Below are 26,943 nucleotides of genomic sequence, written 5' to 3' on the forward strand. Positions count from 1 at the left end.
AAAACCATCCCTAAAGCAAGGCCTCAGTCTGAATATTATAAAACAATGTACCGGGAGAGAGTGTGGTGGAATAGGTAAGTCTCTCTGTACTTTTTAAATTTTTTTTTAATTTTTATTTATTTATGATAGTCAAAGAGAGAGAGAGAGAGGCAGAAACACAGGCAGAGGGAGAAGCAGGCTCCGTGCACCGGGAGCCCAATGTGGGATTCGATCCCGGGTCTCCAGGATCGCGCCCTAGGCCAAAGGCAGGCACCAAACCGCTGCGCCACCCAGGGATCCCCTCTGTATTTTTTTAAAGGGTTTTCCTTCTTTTTTTTTTTTTTTAGATTTTATTTATTTATTCATGAGAGACACAGAGACAGAGAGAGAGGCAGAGACACAGGCAGAAGGAGAAAAGCCGACTCCACGCAGGGAGCCCGATGTGCGACTCGATCCCGTGACCTCAGGATCAGGCCCTGGGCAGAAGGCTGCGCTAAGCCACCGGGGCTGCCCTGTACATATGTATTTAAAAGTAAACTCAACCCCACAACACGGAGCTCAAGCTCACCAACCCCGAGATCGAGAGTCACATGCTCTACCGACAGCCAGCTAGGTGCCCCTGGAATAGGTAATCATTTATTTATTTATTTTAAAGATTTATTTATTTATTTGAGAGAGAGTGAGAGAGCCAGAGAGCGAGAGAGCAGAGGGAGGGACAAATGAAAAGAATCTCAAGCGGACTCCACCCTGAGCCGGATGCAGGGCTTGATGTCACAACCCTGAGATCATGACCTGAGCTGAAATCAGGAGTCAGAGGCTCAACTGACTGAGCCACCCAGGTACCCCACTGGGAATAGGTATTGAAAAGCATGCATGAACTGAAGATGATGAATTTCATTTCCTCTAGCTCCAAATACTGAATATTTGTGGGTTGCTCAACCTCAGAAAGGAGCTTGCAAGATGCATGCAAGTGACTGAAGACAGCACCCAGGCTAATCTATCTGAAAAAAAAAAAAAAAACCTATTTGGTGAGAAATAATTAGCCATGTTTGGAAAATAACTTTTTTCTTTTTTTTTTTTTTTAAGATTTTATTTTTAGGAGCACCTGGGTGGCTCAGTGGTTGAGCATCTGCCTTTAGCTCAGGTCGTGGTCCTGGGGACCTGGAATCAATTCCCACATCTGGCTCCCCGCAGGTTGTCTGCTTCTCCCTCTGCCTATGTCTCTGCCTCTCTCTCATTTATTTATTTATGCACGAGAGACACAGAAAGCGAGGCAGAGGGAGAAGCAGACTCCATGCAGGGAGCCCGATGCGGGACTCGATCCCAGGACTCCGGGATCACGGCCTGAGCATGAAGGCAGACACCTAACCGCTGAGCCACCCAGGCGTCCCAATAAATAAAAATCTTCAAAAGAATTCACTACTATTATTGCATAAAATATCCTCTCACCACAGTATAACCTATGGCATACGTGGCATAACGGAAAGAGGCATGATTAGAAATTACACATTCTCGTTCTTTTAGAGACACTGGAAAATCTCCAGATGAAAACTATGTGATGTCTTGATTTGCATCAAAATAATCCAGGGGCATATGCAAGTGTGTTGAATTGGTGAGGGTATTGATGAAACAAGGCTGGTTCTGAATAATTGTTGAAACTGAGAGATGAATACATAAGGTTGGGATTCTCTCTGCTTTTATGTATGCCTGACATTTCACGTAATGAAAAACATGCTTTGGGGCTGTTTTTTTTTTTTTTTTTTTTTTAAGTTTTATTTACTTAAGTGTTCTCTCCAGCCAACGTGGGGCTTGAACTCACAACCCTGATATCAAAGAGTCCCATGCTTTTCTGACTGAGCCAGCCAGGCACCCCTAAAAAAACATGTTCTGTTTTGTTTTTAAAATTTTCAAAGATTTATTTATTCATTTGAGAGAGAGAGAGAGAGAGAGCGAGAGAAAGAGAACATGAGTGGAAGGAGGGGCAGAGGAGAGGGAGAGAGAAAATCCCAAGCAGACTGTGCGCTGAGCTCCGAGCCCAATCTCACGATCCTGAGATCATGACCGGAGCCAAAACCAAGAGTCGGATGCTCGACAGTTCAACTGAGCCACCCAGGCGCCTCTAAACAACATGTTCTTTAATGGCTGGAGTTACCAACTCAAATGCCGATGAAGGCAGGTAACATAACAGCAAGGAGAGTGGAGACGGGCAAACTGAGGAAGAACACATCTCTTTCAAAGGGGACGGCCTGTACTCAGTCCCAGCTCACTGTGCTGCAGGGGAATGTTGGGCCAAGACGGCCAGATTTTCCGGGTTTTTTTCAAGATTGGCCCCAACTCCAAACGTCTATATGAAACCTTCCATTTCTTTAACTGTTGTAACTAACTGAAATAGGTCTTATTGAAAAGTGTGCCAGCTATCTAAAAGAGGTCTGTGGACTAGATTCAGGCTGCAGCTGCCAGGTTGCAACCTTTGCAGGATAAGCTAACCTTAAACAATTTTCATTGTCTGGAGCAGAAGAACGTCATCAAGAAAGTCAGAAAGAAAGAAAGAAACCAACCAACCAACCAACCAACCAACACCTGGGGTGCCCGGGTGGCTCAGTCGGTTACATCTGACTCTTGGTTTTGGCTCAGGTCAGGATCTCGGGGTCATGAGATGGAGCCCCAAGTCAGGCTCTTTAATCAGCAGAGTCTGCTTGAAATTCTCTCTCTCCCTCTCCCTCTGCCGCTCCCTCCGCTTGTGCTCTTGCTCTCTTTAAAGTAAATAAAAAGGGCACCTTGGGTGGCTCAGCGGTTTAGCGCCTGTCTTCAGCCCAGGGCCTGATCCTGGGGACCCCGGGATCGAGCCCCACGTCGGACTCCCTGCACGGAGCCTGCTTCTCCCTCTGCCTCTCTCTCTCTCTCTCTCTCTCTCTCTTTCTCTCTCTCTCTCTCTCTCTCTCTCTCTCCGTGCCTTTCATAAATAAATAAAATCTTTAAGGGATAAAAAAAATAAATACAGTAAATAAATAAAAATCTTAAAAAGAAAAAAAAAAGAACCTCCGAAAACTAACCATCCTAGGATACCATTATTCTACCCTCCTACTTCTGTTTATAAGCCCTGCTCTCGTACATGCTTTGTTCTCTCCCTTCTGTGTCCCCCTCTGTGAGTTTCTTTATTTTCTTTAAAGATTTTATTTATTAATTTATTCATGAGACACAGAGAGAGAGAGAGGGGGGGGGGGCAGAGACACAGGCAGAGGGAGAAGCAGGCTCCCCCCAAGGACCCCGATGCGAGACTCAATCCCAGACCCGGGGGATGACGCCCTGAGCCGGAGGCAGATAGATGCTCAACCGCTGAGCCACCCAGGCGTCCCTCTCTCTGAGTTTCTTTGGTTCTCACGCCACTTGCCTCGTTCTTTTTTTTTTTTTTTAATTTTATTATTTATTTTTCACTCACCTAGTTTTGATCTCAAATTTCTGAGCACTGAGGACGAAGACATCTGAGTGTCCAGGACAGGAGGCCCTCTGGTGATGAATCAGACCCCACAGGACCTGATCATACTTGCTGGAACATTTTGTAGCTGTTCTTAATGATAAGTGGGCATCTTGGGGAGAGTCTTAAGAAAATATTATGCCTCGGAGACAAGGTAACAGATTGGGAAGTTCAGCTTTCTCTGGAGAAGAAAAGGGGGATTTTAGGAAACTAATATCTCTTGTTGGTCAGGAAACAATTTCCTGAAGTTCAGCAGTTTTTTCAGTCTCCTAGGTTTCTTTTTCTTCTACTAAGTGCAGTAAAATTTAACTGTAATACTTTTTTATTTTTTAAAGCACATACAGCATGATTCCAGCCTTATTAGATTCTCTCTATACATACATGCATCCATTCACCCCTCTTCTTTATCCTTGTGTGTGTAGGAATAGCCTTGAGGATATCAAGCAAGATTGAATATCACCAATACCAAGAGTATTTTTTCTTCCTGAGCTGTGAGTAGATTTGATCTTTCCGCTTTGGACCTCTATGAATTCCCTGAAATTTCATAATGCCAATTATCATTTATGACTAAAGGTATTATATGAAAGAATGAAAGAACAGAAATTCAAAAGATTTTAAATGTATCAATATTTTATTTTTAAGAAGATTTCTTATTTATTTGAGAGAGAGAGAGAGAGACAGAGAGAGCGCGCATGTGCACACAGAGGGAGAGGGAGGTGACATCCCGCCAAGCACAGAGCCCAACGTGGAGCTCAGTCTCAGGACTCTGAGATCATAACCTGAGCCAAAGGCAGACGGTTAACCCACTGAGCCACCCAGGTGCCCCTAAATGCATCAATATTTTAATCAAAAAATATTTTATTTATATATTCATGAGAGACACAGAGAGAGAGAGAGAGGGGGGGGGGCAGAGACACAAGCATAGAGAGAGAAGCAGGCTCCACGCAGGAAGCCCGACGTGGGACTCGATCCCGGGTCTCCAGGATCACGCCCTGGGGCCAGGATGGCGCTAAACCGCTGAGCCACCTGGGCTGCCCTCAATATTTTAATCTTGTTGATTTTCAAGATCCAGAAGTAAACTTCCATTCGCAGATAAGGTGCAGAACGTTCCCTTATATGTGAATTTCAAATAAGCAACAAATAATCTTTTCATAGAAGTATATCCCAAAAATTGCATAGAACATTCTTTTTTTTTTTTTTTTAAAGATTTTGTTCATTTATTCATGAGAGATGCACAGAGAGAGAGAGTGGGGGAGAGGCAGAGACACAGGCAGAAGGCAGGCCCCATGCAAGGAGCCTGACATGGGACTCGATCCCGGGACTCTAGGATCACCCCCTGGGCCCAAGGCAGGCGCCTAACTGCTGAGCCACCCAGGGATCCTCTGCATGGGACATTCTTATTGAAAAATATATTGTTGTTTATCTGTAATTAAGATGTTCTCAAGTATCTTAAAAAAAAAGGACCACCTGGGAGGCTCAACTGGTTGATTGCCTGCCTTTGGTTTGGGTCAAATAATCTCAGGGGCCTGGGATGGAGCCCCACATTGGGCTCCCTGCTCAGTGGGGAGCCCGCTTCTCCCTCTCCCTCTGCCCCTCTGCCCCCGGCTTGTGCACTCTGTCTCTCAAGTAAATAAATAAAATCTTTTCGAAGCTGCAATTCAGGGCGCCTGAGTGCCTCAGGCGGTTAAGCATCTGCCCTCCACTCAGGTCATGATCCTGGGGTCCTGGGATGGATTGCCACATTGGGCTCTCTGATCAGCAGGGAGCCTGCTTCTCCCTCTCCCTCTCTCTGCCACTCCCACGCTTATGCTCTCTCTGTCTCTCTCTCTCTCTCTCATAGTCTCTGTCAAGTAAATAAATACAATATTTTAAAAAATGTAATTCAGCCTCCTGTATTTTTCTACTAAATAATGCAACTGTAATGTAAACATACTGCCATTTCCATAGAAAATATTTTCAATACTTGGTAATTTTTCCCCATTCCGTTCAGATTTTTCTTTTTTCTTTTTTTTAAAGATTTTATTCATTCATTCATGAAAGGCACACACAGAGAGAGGCAGAGACACAGGCAGAGGGAGAAGCAGGCTCCCCACAGGGAACCCGATGCGGACTCGATCCCCAGAACTGGGGATCATGTCCGGAGCCACAGGCAGATAGATGCTCAACCAGTGAGCCACCCAGGCGCCCCGAGAGAGTTTTCTTTGAATTCAGAAGAGATTAAGAAACTTGCGGGCAGCCCCGGTGGCTCAGCGGTTTAGCGCCGCCTGCAGCCCGGGGCGTGATCCCGGACACCCGGGATGGAGTCCCATGTGGGGCTCCCTGCACGGAGCCTGCTCCTCCTCTGCCTGTGTCTCTGCCTCTGTGTGTGTGTCGCTCGTTAATTAGTAATAATAATAATAATAATAATAATAATAATAATAAACCTTTTAAAAAAAACTTGGACTTCAACTTGAGCCATTCGTATATTACATGCGTATATACATATATATACACACACACACACGCATCTATACACGACGGAGCACGCACCCTATATTATGGAACATGTGATACACGCACGCACACACCTTAATGCAAAAGCTGATGAATTGACTGTCCTGTCCAACTGGCTCTCTGTGAAGTGTCTTGTGGCCCATCGCCCTTCCCTTCCGTCATTTCGGGCAGCTGGCTGAGAAAAGACGCGGTGTCCTGTTCAGCGTAGACTCCAAGAGGCTCCTGAGCATCCGGAGGGATGCAGGGATCTCGTTGGCTCCGTGGCGCATTTGCGGGGATGCACACAGCGGCTCCCGTCAGGGCAGGGGCCCGCCCTAAGGGCCTGTGGACTTTGCGGCGCTGGTCCCAAGTCTCTGCGGTGGGCAGATCCGTGGCATCGAAGCCTGGAAGCCAGGGCACCGCTCGCGGCAACAGCGGCTCCAGTGGCCGCTTTTCACCGCCCCGAGCCCGAGGCTTCGGACTCCGGACTCGGGACTCCGAGCGGCAGCGTCGCATTTGCTCTAAGAGCGCGGAGCGCAGCGGGTCCGCCGGGTCCCCGCGGGCCCGCTGCTGTCCCCCGCGCAGCTGAGCCGTCGGTGGGGCGGCCTCGCCCCAGGCTCCCCACACCGGTCCTGCCGATCCGTCCGCGGCCTCGCTCTCCAGGGCCCGCCCTGCGCACCGCGGGGCACGCCCTCGCCTCGGCCGGGCCCCGGTACCCGCGCGCGCCTGCGAGTTGGGGGCGACGGCAGGGCCTGGCCTCGGGGGCGAGGAGAGAGGGCAGGCATCGTGGCCCGGAAGAGCCCGCCTGCCTTCAGAGGCCCCTTCACCATTCATCCCGCTCTGGAATGATCCTATTTGGGCGTTTTCTGCCTGCCTTGCACTCAGTTTCCTCCTCGTCTTCAATCCATCTAGGACAAGCCCTTATAAATCCCTAGATCCTTAGATCCTCACTCTTACTCAAGTCCCTTCGTAAGGGACCTGCCACCTCCGGAATTGGAGCAGACACGGCCAGGCAGCTCCCACCTACTAGAATTTACTTATTCTAATTTTAATTTTCTTTCTTTCTTTCCTTCTTTCTTTCTTTCTTTCTTTCTTTCTTTCTTTCTTTCTTTCTCTTCTTTCTTTCTTTTTCTTTCTTTCTTTCTTTCTTTCTTTCTTTCTTTCTTTCTTTCTTTCTTTCTTTCCCTCTCTCTCTCTCTTCCTTCCTTCCTTCCTTCCTTCCTTCCTTTTTTTTTTCCAGCCAGATCAGGCAAATCAACCCTGGTGATCAGTGGGGTGACAGATGCTGCAGCCAGATCCCCTCCACATTAGGAATTTACTTGTTCTATGTTATCTTTCCAGAGTATGTGTGTGATACACACACATATATAATTATATATATAATTATTTTTTGCCACTAGATTAAAGCTCATGGAGCTTTAAGGAGTCCTATTTTTTAAAAGTTTTTTATTTTAATTCCAGTATAGTTAACATACAATGTTCTATTAGTTTCAAGTGTAGGATATAGTGATTCAACAATTCTATACATGATTCAGTTGCCCATCATGACATGTGTACTCTAGGAGCTCTGTTTTATTCATCACAGAACTCCAAGTGCCTGGCACTAAGGAGGCACTCGACCACTGCTTATGGGATGATGAACAAACATCTCTGGCTTGAGATAATAACACGATTTGTGAATGCGAATTCTTTGTTGTGAGTTGGGGAGGGTGGAGAGTTAAAGCAGCAGAGTAGAACAAAAGACCTTCCTAAGCGCTCTATAAACTTAGCTATTGTTCCTCTAATGATGGTTAGCTATTTTTCCTATTATTATTGCTGTAGGTGTTCTTTTATGTTCAAAACGATTTTATTCAGGACACACACACACACACACACACACGGAGAGAGGTAGAGACATAGGCAGAGGGAAAAGCAGACTGGGGAGGGGTGGTGGGGGTGGTGGGGGTGGTGGGGGTGGGGGTGGAGGCCAAGGTGGACTGGATCCCAAGAAGCTCAACCACTGAGCCACCCAGGCGCCCTCGATGTTCTTTTAAATGTCCTCCTTCACCTGGTGTTATTTATCAGCTCCTCCCCTCTCCTCTATTTGGGTCTATTTTAATTTTTTTCAGGGGATCCCTGGGTGGCTCAGCGGTTTAGCTCCTGCCTTCAGCCCAGGGTGTGATCCTGGAGTTCCGGGATTGAGTCCCACATCGGGCTCCCTGCATGGAGTCTGCTTCTCCCTCTGCATGTGTCTCTGCCTCTCTCTCTCTCTCTGTGTCTGTCATGAATAAATAAATGAAATCTTAAAAAGAAAAAGAAAAAAAATTTTTTCAGCTTTATTGAGGTATAAAAGAAAAATTAAAATTTCAAATATTTAAGGTTACAACTTGATATTTTGATGTATGTATACATGGTGAAAAGATTGCCAAAATAAAGGGAATTAACATATCTATCACCTCCCTGGTTGCCTTTTATTTCTGGTAACAACACTTAAGATCCACTCTCTTAGTGAATCTCAAGTATCAAGACCATGTTATTAACGAAATCACCATGCTGTACATTCAATCTCCAGAGCGTATTAATGTTGCATAATTGAAATTTGGTGCCCTTGGTCCAACATCTCCACGTTTTCCCTAAACCCCAACTCCTAAAACCACCATTCCGCGCTCTGCTTCTAGGAGTTGAATTCTTTTATTTATTTTTCTTTAAATATTTTATTTCCTTATTCATGAATGACACACACACACACACAGAGAGAGAGAGAGAGAGAGAGAGAGAGAGGCAGAGACACAGGCAGAGTGAAAAGCAGGCTCCACGCAGGGAGCCCGACGTGGGACTTGATCCTGGGACCCCAGGATCGCGCCCGGAGCCGAAGGCAGGCGCCCAACCGCTGAGCCACCCAGGGGTCCCCAGGAGTTGGATTCTTTTAGATTTTACATATAAATGGGATCATGCAGGTTGTCTTTCTGTGTCTGGCTTATTTAATAATTCAAAATAACTTCCTCCAGGTTCATCCAAGTTTTTATAAATGGCATTTCCTAATTTTTAAAGCCCAAATGATATTCCATTATAGATAGATAGATACATACATACATACACATATTTAAGTATGTGTGTATATATATATATTCACCACATGGAGCCACTAACCGTGGTGATTTTGTCATAATGCACTAATGTAACAGACATAATTTAAAGAAAAAAGTCCATGGAATTTTACTCTTAACACTGCAGTATAGCAGAGGAACCTGCAGTACCAGGCTCCTCCAGACTGGGATTCAGCAGCCAAATGATACAGCTCCCTGGAACAAACCTGAAGGGTCCATGGTGCCCTGAGATAGGGCAGGGAACACAAAATCTGCAGTGCTTTATTACCACTTGCAATCCTCAGCAGTAATAGTTAAATTGGGGCTATCTCTGATTTCACCCTCACCCTCTGAAGGCTAGAATTCTACGTGCAGATGCCTCCCAAGACTTCTGTATTTTATCAATGCAGACACAATAAAGCTTCAGTTCTAGAAATGTTTAAAAAGATTTTATTTATTTGACAGAGAGACAGGAGAGGAGAGGAGAGGAGAGGAGAGGAGAGGAGAGGAGAGGAGAGGAGAGGGAGAAAGCATAAGCAGGGGGAGCTGCAGAGGGAGAGGTAGACGCAGGCTCCCTGCTGAGCGGGGAGCTCCACTGGTTCCATAGGACCCCAAGATCATGACTTGAGCCAAAGGCAGACGCTTATCCGACTGAGCCACCCAGGTGCCTCTTAAATTCTAAAAATACCGCCCGTAAAAAGTTATTTTTTAGGCCACCAGAAAACTCTAAATGTAGGCGCCTGGGCCATGATTCCAACAGATTGTTGTTGTTTTTAAAGATTTTATTTATATATTCGTGAGAGACACAGGAGAGAGAGAGAGAGAGAGAGGCAGAGACACAGACAGAGGCAGAGGCAGGCTCCATGCAGAAAGCCCGACGTGGGATCGAACCCGGAACCCCGGGATCACGCCCTGGGCCAAAGGCAGACGCTCAACCGCTGAGCCACCCAGGCATCCCTCCAACAGATTGTTGCTGCTATTTCGAGGCTCGGATTGCGCTGTGGTTATGGAGGCGAAGTGTCTAAGTTTTTTGGAAACTCCATACTATAAAGGTGTAGAGATGAAAAGACATACTGTCTTGAGTTTCATTCATTTCTTTAAAGGTTGTTTTTGTTTGTTTGGTTGGTTTTTGCTTTTGTCTGTTAAGTAATCTCGACAGCCAACAGGGGCCTCAAACACACAACCTGGAGATGGAGAGTCCCATGCTCCAACTGCCTGAGGCAGCCAGGTGCCCTGCCCTTGAGTTTCTTTTAAATGATCACAGCCAGAAGAGAAGTATGGGCAGAGGAGAGGAAGATAAAAGGAAAGAATGGAGGGAGGGACGGAGAAGACAGGAGTAGATGATGGAGGAAGGAAGAAAGGAGGGAGGAAGGGGAAGGGGGAGAGAGAAAAGAGAGAAGAAAGGAGAGAGAAAGGGAAACCACCTTTCCATACTTCCTAAGAATTCTGTGAGGTGATTATCATTATTTTAGTGAACACCGGTAGTAGTAGGAATAGTTGCCCTATTTTCGGTTGGGGAAAAGGCGGCGAGAGACAGTCAGGCCTGCCAGTGTCACACAGTGAGCGGATAGCAGGAAAGCGGAAGGAGTGAAACTGTGCCCTGAAACCAGATGCAAGCGCTCCAAGTCCAGAGCCTGCTTACTTTCCTCAATTCCCTGGTCTTCCCTAGAAGATTTCTTGAGGTGGGAGCGGGTGGTGAGGGGCACCGTCTCCACTCGAGCCCATGCAAGTGCACACGTGACTTAGATAGATGCCACTACACACACAGAATTTTACATTCCAACTCAAGGGGACCTCCGATGTACCTGGTGGACAGCGGTGGCCTCCAAGCAGGGACTCTGGCTCTGGACCTGGGAGCCCACCCCCACTAACCGCAAGGAACTGAACCAAGAACCAGCTGAGAGAATCGCAAGATAGAAACTCATCCTAAAACACTGCTTCCGCCAGGGCTCCCCCGGGCCCAAAACTCTCTCACTTTAACCATCATCCCAGACACACACGTTCCAACGCCCTCCTTGAATTCACCCACCCACACACACACACACACACACACACACACACCCCTAACATGTAAACTCTACGTGCCCCTCAGTATTACAGAGTTCTCTGCAGACACCTCTCTAGCTTCCTCTCCAGGCCACACTCCAGAGCCACCCTGGCTGTGTCTGGGTCCCCTGAGATGAGCTGTATGCTTCTTCCCTCCTGGGGCTGCTCCTACTACGCCCTTGCACTGAGGTTCCATGCACGGCCTGCTTAGCATTTGCGGAACTTGGACTCCCTCTGAGGTGTAAGGGAAACCCCCACTGCTCCCCAAAAGCCCAATGTGCTTCTACCCGTGGCTGCGAGGAACAGTCTCTTCAGAAGTTTGTATCCTGCCCCACCTCCACCAAGCTCTGCACCTTGTCAAAGTCACGGACACTCTCTAGGCCTTCGCTGCCTTGGTTAAGGAAAAAAGTGAGGCCTCCACCGCCCCCAGCCACCCAAACCCCCTTCCCTCCTCGGGACAGTGGTAGGATTGAGAGCCAGGCCCTGGGGCACAGTGGGCACTCACAGGAGGTCACCAGCATGAGCAAGCACAGCTAGGTTGGCTCCACAGGCTCTCACAGCTGCTCAGGAGCAGGGGCGAGGCTCCACGTCCCGCACCTCCGATCACGGTGAGGGCCCAGGTACAGCCTGACCCCACACGGTCCTGACCCCTTCTTAGCTCCAGCATCAGCTCCAGGTGTCTGAGCACTCCCCGTGGGCCCTGTGTGAATCAATGGAAATGGCACAGCTCAGGAGAGCAGGGGCCAGCATGAGCCCCATGCTACAGAGGGGCGGCATGGGACGCATAGAGATGTCAGCTGATTCATTTACCTGGGGCACAGACAGAGCCAGTTAGAGGTGGTGGGACTCCCATCAGTCTCTGCTTCTTTCTCTCACGTGGGCTGATGTCTCTCCCCAGCCTGGGAGGGGCACGATGCACAGCGGAGGAGTCTGGACCAGAGACGCTCCCCACGCTGCCTGGCAGAGGGCCCTGTAAACACAGCAGCCAAAGAGGTTTATGGACTGAAGCCTACGGAGGTACAATGAGACCTGGTGGCTCAGCGGGTGGAGCGGGCGACTCTTGGTCTTGGAGTCACGGGCCCCAGCCCCACACTGGGTGTGGAGAGGACTTGAAAAAAAGCAGAAAAACAGAAAGTCTCCCCCCCACCCCCAAAGACAGGTAGGGCAAAGACAGACCTGATAGTCACAGGATAGCGTGCTGTCCTCATTGCCATCTGCCAGTGAGTGACCATCACCTCGCTGCTCTCACGGACCCTCGTTAATGAATAAACACAAATGGACTGAAATCGGAAATGTGTGACGGCAAGGTATGGCCACCGGGAATATGTGATTTTTGTCGTCTCGGTGAGTTCGGCCACACCCTGGTGAGGTAGTTGTTGCTGCTATCCTTTTACAGATGGGGAAACCAGGGTAAAGTGAGAATAAGCAACTCCACAGGTCAGCCAGCTAACAAGGGGTGAGCGAGCCGGGGTGCAGGTTGCAGCCGAATGGCTCCAGAGCCCCCTCCCATGACGCCGGCCCACGGAACCATGACTCGTGGCTGTTTTTGCTGAGGATGATGCTCCATTCCGGTTTTAAAATGTGCGACGTGTGAAGAAGGTTAAGCAAACATTTTAATAAGTAAACGCTACCCACAACCGATGCCCAGGTAGGGCGATGTATGGCAAGGCTCACGTGAGTGCCTGAAGGAGAGCACCCAGGAGTGAACACTCCGTGGCGCCCTGAGACAGGAAAGAACCTGCCACGGATATCGTAGGTAGTCGAACACAAAGAGGAGGAAAACCCTTGTAGGTCTCTCACGCAGTAACTGATCTCAAGTCCACAGCTGTGCCTTGGGTCCAGTCGGGCCAAGGGGGCGTGGGGTGGGGTGGGCGCCTGTGGCACCCAACAAGGGGCCAACCTGGGGAGGAAACATTGGGTGCGAGCCAGGAGGAGGCAGTCCTACTGCCATCCCTTACCACCTCTTTGAAAATGAATCGGTCCACAGACCTTGTGTCGTTAGTTTCTTGCCCCTCCTGCAGGAGCACGGGGCAAGGGGCGCGCTTCCATCCCCTTAGGCACAGTTAGTGAGGCACCTAGGGCCCGAGATGCGTTTTAGGAGCCCACAGAAATGAGGCAGCTTCTGATTTCAATTTTTTTTCAAAGATTTTTTATTTATTTAATATAAACACAGAGAGGAGAGAGAGAGGCAGAGACACAGGCAGAGGGAGAAGCAGACTCCATGCAGGGAGCCCGATGTGGGACTCGATCCCGGGTCTCCAGGATCACGCCCTGGGCCGAAGGCGCCGCTAAACCGCTGAGCCACCCAGCTTCTGATGGAGTTCAAATGGAGTTGGAGGAGTGAGGCTGTGCGGTAAACGTAGGGTAAGTCAAGTCCGTTGTCCCGCACAGGACCCGTTGTTAGGAGCTATGTTCAAAATTCAGGATATTAACAAAAGTGCTGGGGCATCTGTAAAACAGCTCTGGGGGCAGCCCCGGTGGCTCAGTGGTTTAGCGCCGCCAACGGCCCCGGGGCGCGATCCTGGGGTCCCGGAATCGAGTCCCACGTCGGGCTCCCTGCACGGAGCCTGCTTCTCCCTCTGCCTGTGTCTCTGCCTCCTCTCTCTCTGTGTCTCTCATGAATATATAAATAACATCTTTGAAACACACACACGAAGAAAAACTAAGGGGAGGAGGGAAAGGGGTGGGGGAGAAATGGCGGCAAGAGAGTGGGTGGGTCATCACCCCGATCCCAAGGGTCCCACCCTAAGGGGCATACATGCATGCTTGTCTAGAGCATCTGGGCAGAGGCATAGATGCTGAGCCCAAACGGGATTCAGGATCCATGGTTGCAATGAGAGCAACAAAGGTTTGAGCCAAAGGCCTGGGAAAAACGCAACCAAGCCGGAGCTCGTACAGTTCCAGCAGACCAGGAACGCCCTGAGCGCTGTGCGGGTTCGGAGCCCTGTACTGAGACGGGGCTTCATTACTCAAATTCTAGAGGCGCCGGACATTCTCAAGGCGCAAGCTCGGTTTTCTGTGCATAGTGCCCGTCTGAGCACCAGGCACGCTCAGAAGACCCGAGTCCAAGCTTCTGTTCTCGGGTACCCGGGAGTCTGGGCGGGGGGGGGGGGGGGGGGGGGGGAGTCTGGCGGGCTCTGACTTGAGGCGCCTCACAGAAAAACCTCCAAGTGGCACCTCGGAGCCCGTGACATTCGTCGGATGCCTATTCCCTGCCTAGTCGCCGCCGCTGGATACGCAGGGCCGGCCCAAGAGACATTCTCCCAACGCTTCTTCTGCAAGGGCTCCAGAGCTAGGGGGAGGTCTGCCTCTCAGCCGACCCAGATTTGGGGCGCATGAGCCAAGCTGGGACTTGAAGAAGACTCAACCTAGGACTCTCGGTCCTAGGCTACAAGAAGACTCTCGCTAGGCATTGACCGACGGATGCACTGGGCAAAGAAAGTGCTCCCCACCGGAGCTCTCCCTGCAAGTGCACCGCCCGGGGGGTGCCAAGCCCAGCCGCATGCGCACCTCGGCGAGCCCACCCCGCCCCCCTCCGGAGGGGGTGTATATAGATAGAGAGAGGCCCTCTGCTCAGAAGCGGGGGAGCCTGACAACGCGAGGACCGCTCCGTGGGAGCCTGGCGGCACGGCACCTCTCTGCGCCCGACCCACGGATCCAGGAGGACCCAGCGCGGGATCTGCAGGGAACAGCGCGAGGGCTATGGAGCCTCTGAGCCGACGCAGGGACGAAGTCATGGGCTTCCTCGGCCCGGGAGTCGACGAGGGCGGGGAAGAGCCGCAGGGTCGGTGCCGGTTGGGACACGTGCCCCCATCAAGCCCCAGAAACGAAGGTTCCCTGGGCGAGGGGAGCAGGCCCGACGCCCCGCAGATGCTGCTGCCCCTTGCCTCCCGCCTCCCACAGCCCAGGCTCCGATGCCCTGATCTCTCCGTGTGGATTTCCTCCTTTGCAGAAACCCAGCCTGTGGCCGTGTCGCTGACCCAGGAGGGAGCGGCGGCCGAGTTCACACCTGACCACGGCGGGGGAGCAGACCAGGTCATGGAGGAAGCTGACGGCGAGGGTGACGGTGACGGCGAGGGTGACGGCGACGGCGAGGGTGACGGTCAGGGCCAGCGCGACGGTGACGGTCAGGGCCAGCGCGACGGTGAAGACGGTCAGGGCCAGCGCGACGGTGACGACGGTCAGGGCCAGCGCGACGGTGACGACGGTCAGGGCCAGCGCGACGGTGACGGTGAAGGCCAGCGCGACGGCGAGGAGGCAATGGGTGACGAGGCCGCGGGATCTCCACTGCCGGCGGGCGACGGGACCCCCCAGGGGCACGGCGACCAGGGCCCAGTGCCAGGGCAGCCGCCCCAGGCCACCGTCGCGTGTCCCCTGCCGGGCAACGGGCAGCAGGCGGGCCAGCGCATCGTGTTCAGCCGCGTGCAGCTGCATGAGCTGGAGAGCGTGTTCCAGCGCACCCAGTACCCCAGCGCGCCTACGCGGTAAGCCGGCTGCCCCGCGGGGCGCCGGGGAGGGGGAGGGCCTGGGACCGGTTATCACCCGTCTCTCTCCTCGAGGCTGAAGTCTAAGCTACCGGCCTCGAGGCGGCGGGGGGCCAGCTGGGCACTCGGGGCTCCGGGCTCGGCCTTGGGCTCTTGGGCTCGGCCTTGGGCGGTTGTCGGGAGCCCAGGGCTCTGTGGGCGGGGCCAGGGCGGCGAGGGCGGAAGTTAAGCCCATGTGCTCCCGCCAGCGCGTCCACCAGCTGGTAACATAAACAAGTCCCGCGGAACACCGTGGGCGAGAGGCGAGGGGGGGAGGGCGCAACCGGCTTAGGATCCTACTAAGGTGGTTTAAAATCCTGATGGGGCAGCCCGGGTGGCTCAGAGGTTTGGCGCCGCCTTCCGCCCAGGGCACGATCCTGGAGACCCGGCATGGAGTCCCACGTGGGCTCCCCGCATGGAGCCTGCTTCTCCCTCTGCCTGTGTCTCTGCCCCCCCCCCTGTGTGTGTGTGTGTGTGTGTGTGTGTGTGTGTCTCGAATGAATGAATGAATAAATAAATAAATAAAATCCTGATCAGTCCTCTCGTCCTCAAATATTTCTGCGCTGATTTCTAAAATCTTATTTGGTTGAAGGAATCCCTACGCCCACCGTAGGGCCCCTGCACCGCCTTGTACATTTTTTTAAGTAGCTATGTCATATTTTAAAAAGATTTTTATTTATTTATTCATGAGAGACACAAAGAGAGAGAGAGGCAGAGGGAGAAGCAGGCTCCACGCAGGAAGCCTGACGTGGGACTCTATCCTCGGTCTCCAGGATCACAGCCTGGGCTGAAGGCAGGCGCTAAACCGGTGACACACCCGGGCTGCCCGCGTTGTACATTTTTAAACACTGCAGCTGAAAAACTATCTGGATGAGTGAATATTCTGCATGCCCTGAAATTTTGCTCAAGGGTCTTTGAAAATCTTAAAATTAAAAAAAAAAAAAAGAAAGAAAGAAAGAAAAGAAAAGAAAAAGGGGGCGCCTGGCTGGCTCAGTCAGTAGAGAATGTGACTCTTGATTTGGGGTGGGAAGTTGGAGCTCCACGCCGGCTGTAGAGATTCTTTGAAAATAAAATCTGAGGGCGCCTGGGTGGCTCCGTGGGTTAGGCTTCTGCCTTCTTCATCTGAGGTCAGGATCCCAGAGTCCTGGGATTGAACCCCAAGTGGGGCTGGCTCCCTGCTCGGCAGGGAGTCTGCTTCTCCCTCTCCTCTGCCCCTGCTCCTGTGCACTTGCTCTCTCTCTCTCTCTCTCTCACTGTCTCTCAAATAAATACGTAAAATCTTTGAAAAAAAATAAAAATTAAATCTAAATAGAAATTAAATTTTGCTTGAGGGAAAAGTGCCCCAGAAATGGAAGCCTCGGGGATCTCTGGGTGGCGCAGCGGTTTGGCGCCTGCCTTTGGCCCAGGGCGCGATCCTGGAGATCCGGGATCGAATCCCATGTCAGGCTCCCGGTGCATGGAGCCTGCTTCTCCCTCTGCCTGTGTCTCTGCCTCTCTCTGTGTGTGTGTGTGTGTGTGTGTGACTATCATAAATAAATAACAAATTAAAAAAAAACATTTAAAGTGTGGGTATCACTAAATCCCCCCCTCGCCTGTCCCCGAGGACGGCCGCAGAAACCATACCCCCCCCCCACACACTGTTCTGTAATGGCTAGCTTGAGGCTTCCTTTTCCTTTTTTTTTTTATATATATATTTTTAATTTTTATTTATGATAGTCACAGAGAGAGAGAGAGAGAGAGAGAGAGAGGCAGAGACACAGGCAGAGGGAGAAGCAGGCTCCATGCACCGGGAGCCTGACATGGGATTCGATCCCGGGTCTTCAGGATCGTGCCCTGGGCCAAAGGCAGGTGCCAAGCCGCTGCGCCACCCAGGGATCCCGATACCCACACTTTAAACACAACCAAAGAATGAACAGCGGTTTGCGCCATCCCTTAGCACCCAGCAGCAATGTACTCCAACTTGATCATCGCTGAGAGAGGGAGGGAGGGAGAGAGAGAGAGAGAGAGAGAGAGAGAGAGAGAGGGAGATGGATGGGCGGCACCTTGTTTTAGGGCTCTAATTTAATCCCATAAAATGGGTAAGAGCAACGATTGAAAGTCCATAGAGGTAGTTCCTCAGGCATTTTTATTCATTTTCAAGTTGGTAACACTAAAAGACACTGCATCAGAGTATCGTGTGTTCTTGGGGACTGTGCCTCCTTTACCCGCGAGACTTGGCTTTCCTGAAATTCTCTGTCAACTGAATCTCGCTGTAAATCCTGAAATGGTGTGACTTTTCCCAGTGTAGAGACTGGTTCAGAAAAATGCCACTGACATTTCCCGAAAAAAAAAAAAATTTTTTTTAAAGAGAGGAACAAAATACACTGTATTTTATTTAAACCACCCCCAACTCCACATACTGAATACTTGTGATTTTTCTCCCCTCAGCCAGGAGCTTGCAAGATTCATGGATGTGTCTGAAGCCAGAGTGCAGGTCAGTAAACCTCAAAAAAACAAGGTGGCTGGGAGGCATTCTAAAACCGGCATCAGGACTTGGGCACCGTTGTCCTAGAGAGAGCTTCTCACCTTCCTGGGTTTTTGTTGCCTTTTCTAGATTTGGGAAGGGAGTGTTGAACTTTTGGGTCTGGGGCGGGAGGGGGGGGATTGGGGGAAGGCGGAGGGCGGGGGGAACATGGGATACCTAAAGCCCAGGTTTTGGAAATTGCCCACTTCCAGAGGGAATGTCATATCCTAAAAGGAATGAAAAAATTAGTATAGTAGGGGATCGCTTATATACAAATCTACATATACGTTTGTATTAACTGTACCTATGTATCCTTTTAGATGTCACTGAATTAGACGAATAATACACATATTTATATAGATTTTTAAATGTAGTATAAATAGGGACGCCTGGGTGGCTCAGCGGTTGAGCGTCTGTCTGCCTGTGGCTCAGGGCGTGTGATCCCAGAGTCCTCGGATCGAGTCCCACATGGGGCTCCCGGAATGGAGCCTGCTTCTCCCTGTGCCTGTGTCTCTGCCTCTCTCTCTGTGCGTCTCTCACGAATAAATAAACAGCATCTTTAAAAACTAACTAAATAAATAAATAGAAATAGAAAGATAATCACAAGTATAGATCATATACAGTATATGTGCTGTTTTTGTAAGCAATATAGATCTATATACTAACATATACTTTATATATATTATAAATATGGAATGTAGTAACATAAATTATAGAATACATAAAATACATTTAATTTGTAGAACGTATGCCTATATATTTATCTAATACAGAATATGTATTTTTAAAAAGATTTATTTATTTATTTATTTATTTATTTATGACAGACACAGAGAGAGAGAGAGAGAGAGGCATAGACACAGGAGGAAGGAGAAGCAGGCTCTATGCCGGGAGCCCTACGCGGGACTCGATCCCGGGACTCCAGGATATGTATTTGATATGTTAAGTGTACATGTAAAAAATATGCAGGATACCAAAAGCATATTCTTTTCTTTTCCTAAGTATCTCCTTTTTTTTTTTTGTTCCCCGTATATTTTTTTATTGGAGTTCCTGAGTGTCTCCTATAGCAGACAAATACCATAGATATCCATAGGGCATCATTGCTATAGCCAACATAAAATACATTTATAGAAGTCATATACAATTCATATAATTATCACCCGTATTGATAGTCATCTGTAACATAGAATTGCCGTATAATCCTTGTATAATAATATAGCCAATAGCGTGTTCCTTACTGTATTAATTACGGATCACATACGGATCAATGGGATCCCTGGGTGGCTTGGCGGTTTGGCGCCTGCCTTTGGCCCAGGCCGTGATCCTGGAGACCCGGGATCGAGTCCCACATCGGGCTCCCTGCATGGAGCCTGCTTCTCCCTCTGCCTATGTCTCTGCCTCTCTCTGTGTCTCTCATGAATGAATAAATAAATAAAATCTTAAAAAAAAATACGAATCAATGGTCATGTACTATGAATTGATGTTATTCATTAGCACATCAATATGTTGATATCGTAAGATCATTATGTGGTATTAATGGTTCTCTAGAATATAGTCATCGTGTATTATTTGATCAGTATAATATGGTGGCATATTTATGGAGTTCATATATATATTTATGTATAAATTACTTACAGGTAACTTGGAGACACCAGTAGATATTGTACATAATTTTACATATACATATATATGTAAATATATATTTTAAAAGAAGGCAGAGACGCAGGCAGAGAGAGAAGCAGGCTCCTCGCAGGGAGCCCGATGCGGGACTCCACCCCGGGGAGTCCAGGGTCACGCCCTGAGCGGAAGGCACAAACGCTCAACCACTGAGCCACCCAGGTGTCCCTATAGATAATATATTTAGATAGAGCACATTTTATAATACTATATACTTAAACATATGTATTTTATAGAACTATAAAGAAATCAATGCCCAAAAGCACACATACTCACACAGAGCGCATCTTCTGAACGGGTTATCATTTAGGCGACACTTCATTGTCGGGACACATCCAGATGGAGTCTGAAGTAGAAATCGTTCACATTAATGCACCAAGGAGTTTAATTAGACTAATCTACTGAAAACAAGCATAAGCTCTTTGCATAAGGAGTGAATTGACAAATATTTGGGCATTGGCTTCGGGGAAGATGTCACACCTATGACACAGCAGAGAAGCAAGAACCTTACGTCCAGTTAAGCTGAGACTTATGGGGAGGGTGTAGCATAAAGTACAACTGCCTAGGCCTCCTGCTATTGGTGTTCACTTTTAATATATGATATTTTTGTTCTAGGAGTCACACGAAAGCAATGTTATCTTTCAATTATAAAATTACTGTAATTTAGTTTTAATCTTACTTTTATTTTTCATTTTATTTTAAAAGTTCAGAAATGTATTTATTTTTACTATTACTGCTTTTAGGCTTTTTGTGCAAGTGCCCGGAACTCCTGCTGTATTTGGTTGTTGTGGTGGTGGTGGTGGTGGTGGTTTTATATGTATGATTTCTTGCTCTAGGATTCAGGTAAAGGGAATTTCACTTTTTTTAAAAGAGATTTTATTGATTTATTCCTGACAGACAGAGAGAGAGGGGCACAGACACACAGGCAGAGAGGGAGAAGCAGGCTCCATGCAGGGAGCCTGACGTGGGACTCGATCCTGGGTCTCCAGGATCACGCCCTGGGCCGAAGGCGGCGCTAAACCACTGAGCCACTGGGGCTGCCCAGGAATTTCACTTTTTAATTCAAAAAAAAAAGAAAGAAAGAAAGAAAGAAAGAAAGAAAGAAAGAAAGAAGATTGCATTTAAAAGCTTTTAAATTTCATTTACTTAGTTTTAGAGCTATTGCTTTGAAGGGTTTGGTAAAGTGGTGTGGAGAGTGGCAGGGCTACTTCTTCATTTTCTGGAACTCCTGGATGCGTCAGCCTGAAAACACTGCTAGACAGTAGGTTGTGCATTATGGTGGAGATGCCCCGGTGCAACCTTTGAAATCTGTCTAAAAGACAAAAGAAACGGAAACAACTATTTCAAACAGGGTTCCACCAACCTAACAAAGGTGGAGGCCAGTCTAACCAGGTGGAAGCCATCCTAACACAGGTGGAAGCATAAGGCGTGACCTGTGCCTCTTGGATGTGACTCACGTTCCAATTTCTGAAACTACCAAATGCACTGGTGAAGATTCCGTTTGGGAATGTCTGACACCTGTGATTTTTATCGTCCTTTGCTTGTCCTTTTAGGAAGAGATTGTGTGGAATTGGTCACTAGTGGGGACTGGCTCTTAGCTCAGGCTGGGTTCTGCCGGGGGCAACTGGAAAGACTTTGTCCTTGGCTCAGTCAGGGACGGCTCACTTGTGGCTCGATGGATCAAGGGGTGATTGAAACCACAGAAAGCCTAAGTGGAATCAAAGGATAATTTGGGGGAAAAAAGAGCAATAAGAGGGAAAGAATGGAAAAGAAAACTCAGGGTGGGCTTGTTAGCTCTGCCGCGTGCACAGGGTCTACTTCTGTGAAGGAAAGGGGCTGCAGAAGTGGACACGGGGAGGCCACCCAGGCAGCCCAGCAAAGCAGGCCCCGGAGAGCAAGGGGCCGGGCTGCGGCGAAGCAGGCGTGGCCAGGGCTGGGGAGGCCCAGGCCCCTCTGCTCTGTCAAGCGGGCCAAGCAAGCTCAGAGAAGACAGACACCCTTGAGTGTGGGTGGGTTGGGGACGCCTGGGTGGCTCAGTGGTTGAGCGTCTGCCTTTGGCCCAGGGCGTGATCCTGAGTCACGGGATCGAGTCCCAAATCAGGTTCCCTGCATGGAGCCTGCTTCTCCCTCTGCCTATGTCTCTGCCTCTCTGTGTGTGTGTGTGTGTCTCTCACTAGTAAATAAATAAAATCTTATTTAAAAAAAGTGGGGGTGGGTTGATTTTCCCCTCCATGGGCTTGCATAATGCTCTCTCAGTGGGGTTCTGAAGGGCAAAGGACCCACAAGAAACAAATGAGGAAAAACACCTAATGTCCTCTTCCCTTTGCAAACTCTACAGCATGGATTTTCGCACAAGTTTTCCCCAGTTTTTTTTTTTTTAAGATTATTTATTTATTTATTCACGACAGACACAGAGAGAGAGAGAGACAGAGACAGAGACAGAGACACAGGCAGAAGGAGAAGCAGGCTCCATGCAGGGAACCCGACGTGGGAGTCCATCCCAGGTCTCCAGGATCACACCCCGGGCTGAGGGTAGCACTAAACTGCTGTGCCACCGGGGCTGCCCAATTTTCCCCAGTTTTATTAAGACACGTTACATACAGCCTTGTATAAATTTGAGGTGTACAGCATAATGATCTGCCTTACGTATATTGTGAAATGATTACCATGGTAAGTTTAGTTACCATCCATCATGTCCTAGAGAGAGAGATTTAAAAAGGAAAAAGAGAAAAAAGGAAAGCAAACAGTTTGTTCTTTGTGACTAGAAGTCTTGAAATTGAATCTCTAAACTGTCCTATATCCCATAAGGCAGGGCTCAGTATAGTCATCATGTTACTTCCTAGTCCTAGTCCTTATTTCTCTTAAAACTACAAGTTTTTACCTTTTGACCACCTTCAAGGCAGTTTCTGCACCCACCCCTTCTAGTGGTCACAAATCTGATCTGATTTTCTATGAAGTGGTTGGGTTTTTCATTTTTAGATTCCACATACAACTGAGATCATAGAGTGTGTTTGTGTGAAGACGATTTTTTTTTAAACATTGAGAGAGAGAGAGAGAGAGAGGCAGAGACACAGGCAGAGGGAGAAGCAGGCGCCTCACAGGGAGCCCGATGCGGGACTCGATCCCGGAACTCTGGGATGATGCCCTGAGCCAAAGACAGACACTCAACCGCTGAGCCACCCAGGCGTCCCTGTGTGAAGACGATTTTAACGGATGTCCCCCACCTGCAGTGAGAGTTGTTTTCTGAATCCAGTATTAGAAATATGGAACTAGTATCGGTGACTATGTCACATAGGCTACTTTGCATTTATGTAGATTTGGCCTCCGGTGAACTTGGATCCCCCAAGATGAGGTTCACAGCACTGGTGTTGTTAGACTACATTTTCATGCAGCAGGAAGACCAACCAGGAAGATGGCAGAGGGAAAATGAGTCAACGGAGAGAGTAGAGGCCCCTGGTCTCAAGTGACATTTGCAAATTGGGAATGTCTAATATGAAATACAAAGAAATTCTGTTAAGTAGGATGCAGAGAGGACAGTGGCCTCCAAAGCACAGGTTTCATTTGTAGGGTTCACAGTTGGCAGGTGTCAGAGAGGAGCCATTTTGTGACTCCTCACCGACACGGTGGTTGACGGTCTTCCTAAAATGTCAGTGTCACCTTCTTGTCTTAAGAATACCGTATGATCTTTTCTAAAGGATTTTATTTATTTATTAGAGAGAAATAATAAGTAGTGAGAGAGAGCATGAGCAGGGAGGAGAGGGAGAAGCAGGTTCCCTGTGAGCAGGGAGCCCTACACAGGGCTCCACTCCAGGACCCTGAGATCGTGACCTGAGCCGAAGGCAGACGCTCAACTGCCACCGAGGAACCCCAGGAATACCATGTGATTGCACTTATACGTGGAATCATCAGAACAAAAGAAATGAACAAACAAAGCAGATACCGGCTCAAATACAGAGGACAAAATCGAGGTTGCCAGAGAGGAGGGCTGAGGGTGGGGGGGACAAGCAAAATAAGTGAGGCGGATTAGGAGGTACCAAGGTCAGCTAAAAAAATAAGTCAGTCCCGGGGATGAAGAGTATGACGTAAGGAATATAGTCAGTAACACTGTAATCATTTTTGTATGGCTTTGAAGGGTGGTGACTCCACTTATGGCGGCGAGCCATCTTGTGACATAGAGAACTGTGGAATCAGTATGTCGCACACCCGAGATGAATACAATATTGTATGTCAATTATCCTTCAGCGAAAAACAGAAACAAGAATAAGGGGTGGGAAGGGGCCCTCCCGGCTGAGTCGAGGGGGTCGAGGCAGCAGGGGTCCTGTCCAGGGTGCTGGAACTGTAGCCAGAGCAGAGTGAGCTGACCGGGTGCTGAGCCCAGGAGAGCCTGGAGCAGGGTACGTCCGGGCTGCAGGCTGCAGAACTGACAGCAGCGACAGTGGTGTGCCTCTTCTCCCTCAGCCCGTTGGCTGGGCAACGATTTTAAGGATTTCACTAAATCCGGTCCTAGTTAGTCTAAACATTCACTGCCCCCAACGTCTAAAATACTCAGGTCGCGTCCAGCGCCTCGGCTCCCTTCTGTCCCAGCAAGACAGGCCACGGGCTCCTGGGCCCTCCGTGCCCAAGCCTCGCTCACAACACCGTCTTTCCAAGCTAGGGAGAGGTTTCGGGAGATGAAACCTTTAGCCATCCATCCTTAAAGGAAAGCTGTCGTGGAAAGATCCAACGCGTCCCTATCGATGATTTTCTGTACGTGGAAGGTGGGCGTTGTTCCCCTCAGCAGGACTTTTGAATGGCCCTGAGCTTCCCCCACAAGCGGCGTGACACCTGCCTGGTGACTAGGGGTGACTCGGACAGCTGGTGGTCAGCTGTGAGGGCACAGACATCCCAGGTGGAACAGCGGCAGCAGGCACGGGGCGCGGTTCCCCCGCTACACCTGCTGCTGAGAACAGGGGGCAAGAGCAACATGCAGGGTGGGAGGGCAGAGTCAGAGCAGTGAGCTGAGCCAGGGCCTGGCGCGTGGTGGGTGCTGCTGTGTCAGGGTGAGCTGCAGGGAGGCCCGTGTCCCTAACTTCCCTAGGATGTTTTAGCGAGAAGGAAATAGCTTCCCCGGTGCAGGTTCCACCGTGCAGGGCAGAGAGAGAGTGGGCTGCTGTGCCGTATGACATTCAGTGCTCAATGTACTAAACCCATCCTTCCCCCCCCCCCCTCTGATTTTAGGTTTGGTTCAAGAACAGGAGGGCCAAGTGGAGGAGACACCAGAGGGCAGTGAGGTTCAGAACCATGCCCCCCGTGGCCCTGGCCCCCCCCATCATCATTAACTTGGGTGGACCCTACCATAGCATCCTCATTCAGGAGCCGAATCGCATATGGGTTCTTCAGGAGCCACTGCTGCTGGGGCCACCTCAGCCGCTCGTGCCATCCTTTCCTGTGGTCTTCTTGCCTCCTCTGCCCTGGCTTCCTCCACCTCTCCCTCTGTGCGGCTACCCTCCCGTGGCCCTCCCGTGGCCGGTCCGGCTTTCCTACCATCCCTAGTTCTGCTGTAAGCCCTCTGCCCCGAAAAGGGCCTCCGTGACCGCTTTTTCCCCACGGGAAATGCGCTTTGCAGCGCATGCGGATTCTGTGTAGCTCACCACCGAGAGCAGCGCGCTACCTGCCGCCTGCTCGGTGTATTCAAGAGAAGTGCACATTCACTGACCCTGTCTCTTTCTGTCTCTTCAATAAAGTTGTGAATGAGTTGTCTGCGTATTTATTTCGCGTGTGGGACCGGGTCAGTCCGTGTGATGGCCGGTGCCGTTCATCCAGAAAGGCAAGGGGGTCTGCGTCCGTGCGGCCGCGTCCCTGGAGGCCGGGCCCACCTGTGAGGTTCCCCAAGCGCCCACGGCCCGCCCGCAGGCTCCCGAAGACCCACCCGGGGCCCCGGCTCCCCCTCCTCCCCGCCGCGCCGCAGCCGGACCACAGCGCCCGCGCCCTGCAAGCCCGGGTGGCGGCGGCCTCCAGGGAGGGAGCGGTGGGCTTCCCGGCGGGGCTGAGCCCCAGGCGCGGTGAGGAGCCGAGGCCCCCCCGGGGGCGGGAAAGGGAAGCTTCTGAGGGGCTACTCACTGGGCTCTCGGAGAAGCGGCAGCCCCGCGCGCGGCCGGTGCTCTGCGAGCGGCGGCCGGTGCCCGCCCTCGGTGCAGGACACGCGGCGCCAGCCTCCGGGCGGCGGGCGGGCGGTGCCTGCGTCCGCGAAGGGAACGCGAGCCGAGCCCCCCGTCAAGGCCAGCGCCGCGCTCTGCGCACTCCCTCGCCCCCACTCCCCGGGGGCGGGGGGCCCGGCGGCGCTCGGTCGCCAGCTCCCGGCTGCCCGGCGGCTTTCCGCGAGATCGGTGCCGCGGCCCGTCGTCCTTGCGGGCGGTCCTTCCGAGCCCGCGGCGGAGAAAGGACCCGGGTTTTTGTGCACTCGGACTTGGGGAGCGAGAGGGGTTCCTGCGGAACCCAGGCCGTGTACCTGTTGCCCGACCGGGTTACTTACACTGGCACACACCACCCTTCTGGTTGCCAGGACGACCCCAGCCCTGGGGACGAGTTTTGCCGGTGCACCCAAAATGTCTCCCCCGGTCCCCCAGGTTTGGGCTGTGGTGCCGCCGCGGGTTCTGTGAGCCCAGGCGTCCGGGAGCTCCCGGATCCGAGACCGGGCGGCCCCCTCCTGCGCTCGCTCGTGGTTCCAGGGTCTCGCCTCGGGAGGGGAGAAGCATAGCCTTCCTTCGAGGCACCCCCGCCCCCCGCCCCTCCGCCCCCCCGCCCCCCGCCGGGCCAAGCCGCCGGCTTTCTGCGTAGCCGGCGCCGTGACTCACCTCCTTCCTCGCTGCAGAGACCTGGTTGGCCTCAGCCCTTAGCTGTGGGGCCCTCGCCCCAATCCTGCATCTCCCTCTCGAGGTGTGTTCTCAGGACCAGTGGGGCACCACCTATGACTACACGATCCTTGCGTGGAAATAGCAATTTTTGAAACCACTTCTGGTATGTATCTTGATTGATCTCGTGCTTTTTCTTCTATTTGTGCAATTTAAGTGTCAGATTATAGAGGGAAACCTGTTTTTTTTTATTTTATCATTTATTTTTTATAATTTTAGAGTTAATTTTGATTTTTGTTTATTTTACTTCGTTATATCGTGTATTTTCCCCATTATTTATGTTTATTATTTTCTACTTTTACAATGTATTTTC

At 50.4% G+C, this 26,943-nt stretch overlaps 3 protein-coding genes across 7 annotated transcripts in view; 2 read left to right on the forward strand and 1 right to left on the reverse strand.

Annotated features, from left to right (window-relative positions):
- Positions 1 to 4,066: 4,066 nt before the first annotated feature.
- On the reverse strand, positions 4,067 to 26,673 carry LOC140596214 (uncharacterized). 5 transcript variants are annotated; one of them, XM_072744186.1, is made up of 5 exons: positions 25,840 to 25,975; positions 20,017 to 20,086; positions 11,848 to 12,007; positions 11,543 to 11,737; positions 4,067 to 10,035 (listed from the first exon to the last, which is right to left on the reverse strand). In XM_072744186.1, the coding sequence occupies exon 5, from the start codon at positions 6,758 to 6,760 to the stop codon at positions 6,023 to 6,025; it is 738 nt and encodes a 245-aa protein (XP_072600287.1). In that variant the 5' UTR covers positions 6,761 to 10,035; positions 11,543 to 11,737; positions 11,848 to 12,007; positions 20,017 to 20,086; positions 25,840 to 25,975; the 3' UTR covers positions 4,067 to 6,022. The 5 variants fall into 5 exon arrangements, with proteins under 5 accessions (XP_072600287.1, XP_072600284.1, XP_072600285.1 ...); XM_072744183.1 differs by lacking the exon at positions 25,840 to 25,975 and adding an exon at positions 26,574 to 26,673 and having other exon boundaries at positions 4,067 to 11,737; XM_072744184.1 differs by lacking the exon at positions 25,840 to 25,975 and adding an exon at positions 26,252 to 26,333 and having other exon boundaries at positions 4,067 to 11,737.
- LOC140596213 (uncharacterized) lies at positions 14,873 to 25,443 on the forward strand. Its single transcript, XM_072744182.1, has 3 exons — positions 14,873 to 15,521; positions 17,988 to 18,033; positions 24,958 to 25,443. Exons 1-3 carry the CDS (start codon positions 14,908 to 14,910, stop codon positions 25,270 to 25,272), a joined length of 975 nt encoding a protein of 324 aa, XP_072600283.1. The 5' UTR covers positions 14,873 to 14,907; the 3' UTR covers positions 25,273 to 25,443.
- LOC112934459 (uncharacterized) overlaps positions 25,349 to 26,943 on the forward strand; it is an 84,515-nt gene continuing 82,920 nt past the window's right edge. Inside the window, exon 1 of the mRNA XM_072743514.1 lies at positions 25,349 to 26,736. Coding sequence (XP_072599615.1) covers positions 25,349 to 26,476 — 1,128 coding nt within the window. The 3' untranslated portion in view covers positions 26,477 to 26,736. The remainder of the gene's footprint in view (positions 26,737 to 26,943) is intronic.

This window comes from Vulpes vulpes, chromosome X (genome assembly GCF_048418805.1).
Source record: "Vulpes vulpes isolate BD-2025 chromosome X, VulVul3, whole genome shotgun sequence".
NCBI classification, from domain to species: domain Eukaryota; kingdom Metazoa; phylum Chordata; class Mammalia; order Carnivora; family Canidae; genus Vulpes; species Vulpes vulpes.

Bases quoted from the DNA above. Each gene is read 5' to 3' on its own strand.
- LOC140596214 (XM_072744183.1), bottom strand. From the start codon at position 6,760: ATGAATGGTGAAGGGGCCTCTGAAGGCAGGCGGGCTCTTCCGGGCCAC.
- LOC140596213 (XM_072744182.1), top strand. From the start codon at position 14,908: ATGCTGCTGCCCCTTGCCTCCCGCCTCCCACAGCCCAGGCTCCGATGC. The intron at 15,522-17,987 runs GTAAGCCGGCTG...TTCTCCCCTCAG, and splicing joins TACCCCAGCGCGCCTACGCG to CCAGGAGCTTGCAAGATTCA. The intron at 18,034-24,957 runs GTCAGTAAACCT...CTCTGATTTTAG, and splicing joins TGTCTGAAGCCAGAGTGCAG to GTTTGGTTCAAGAACAGGAG.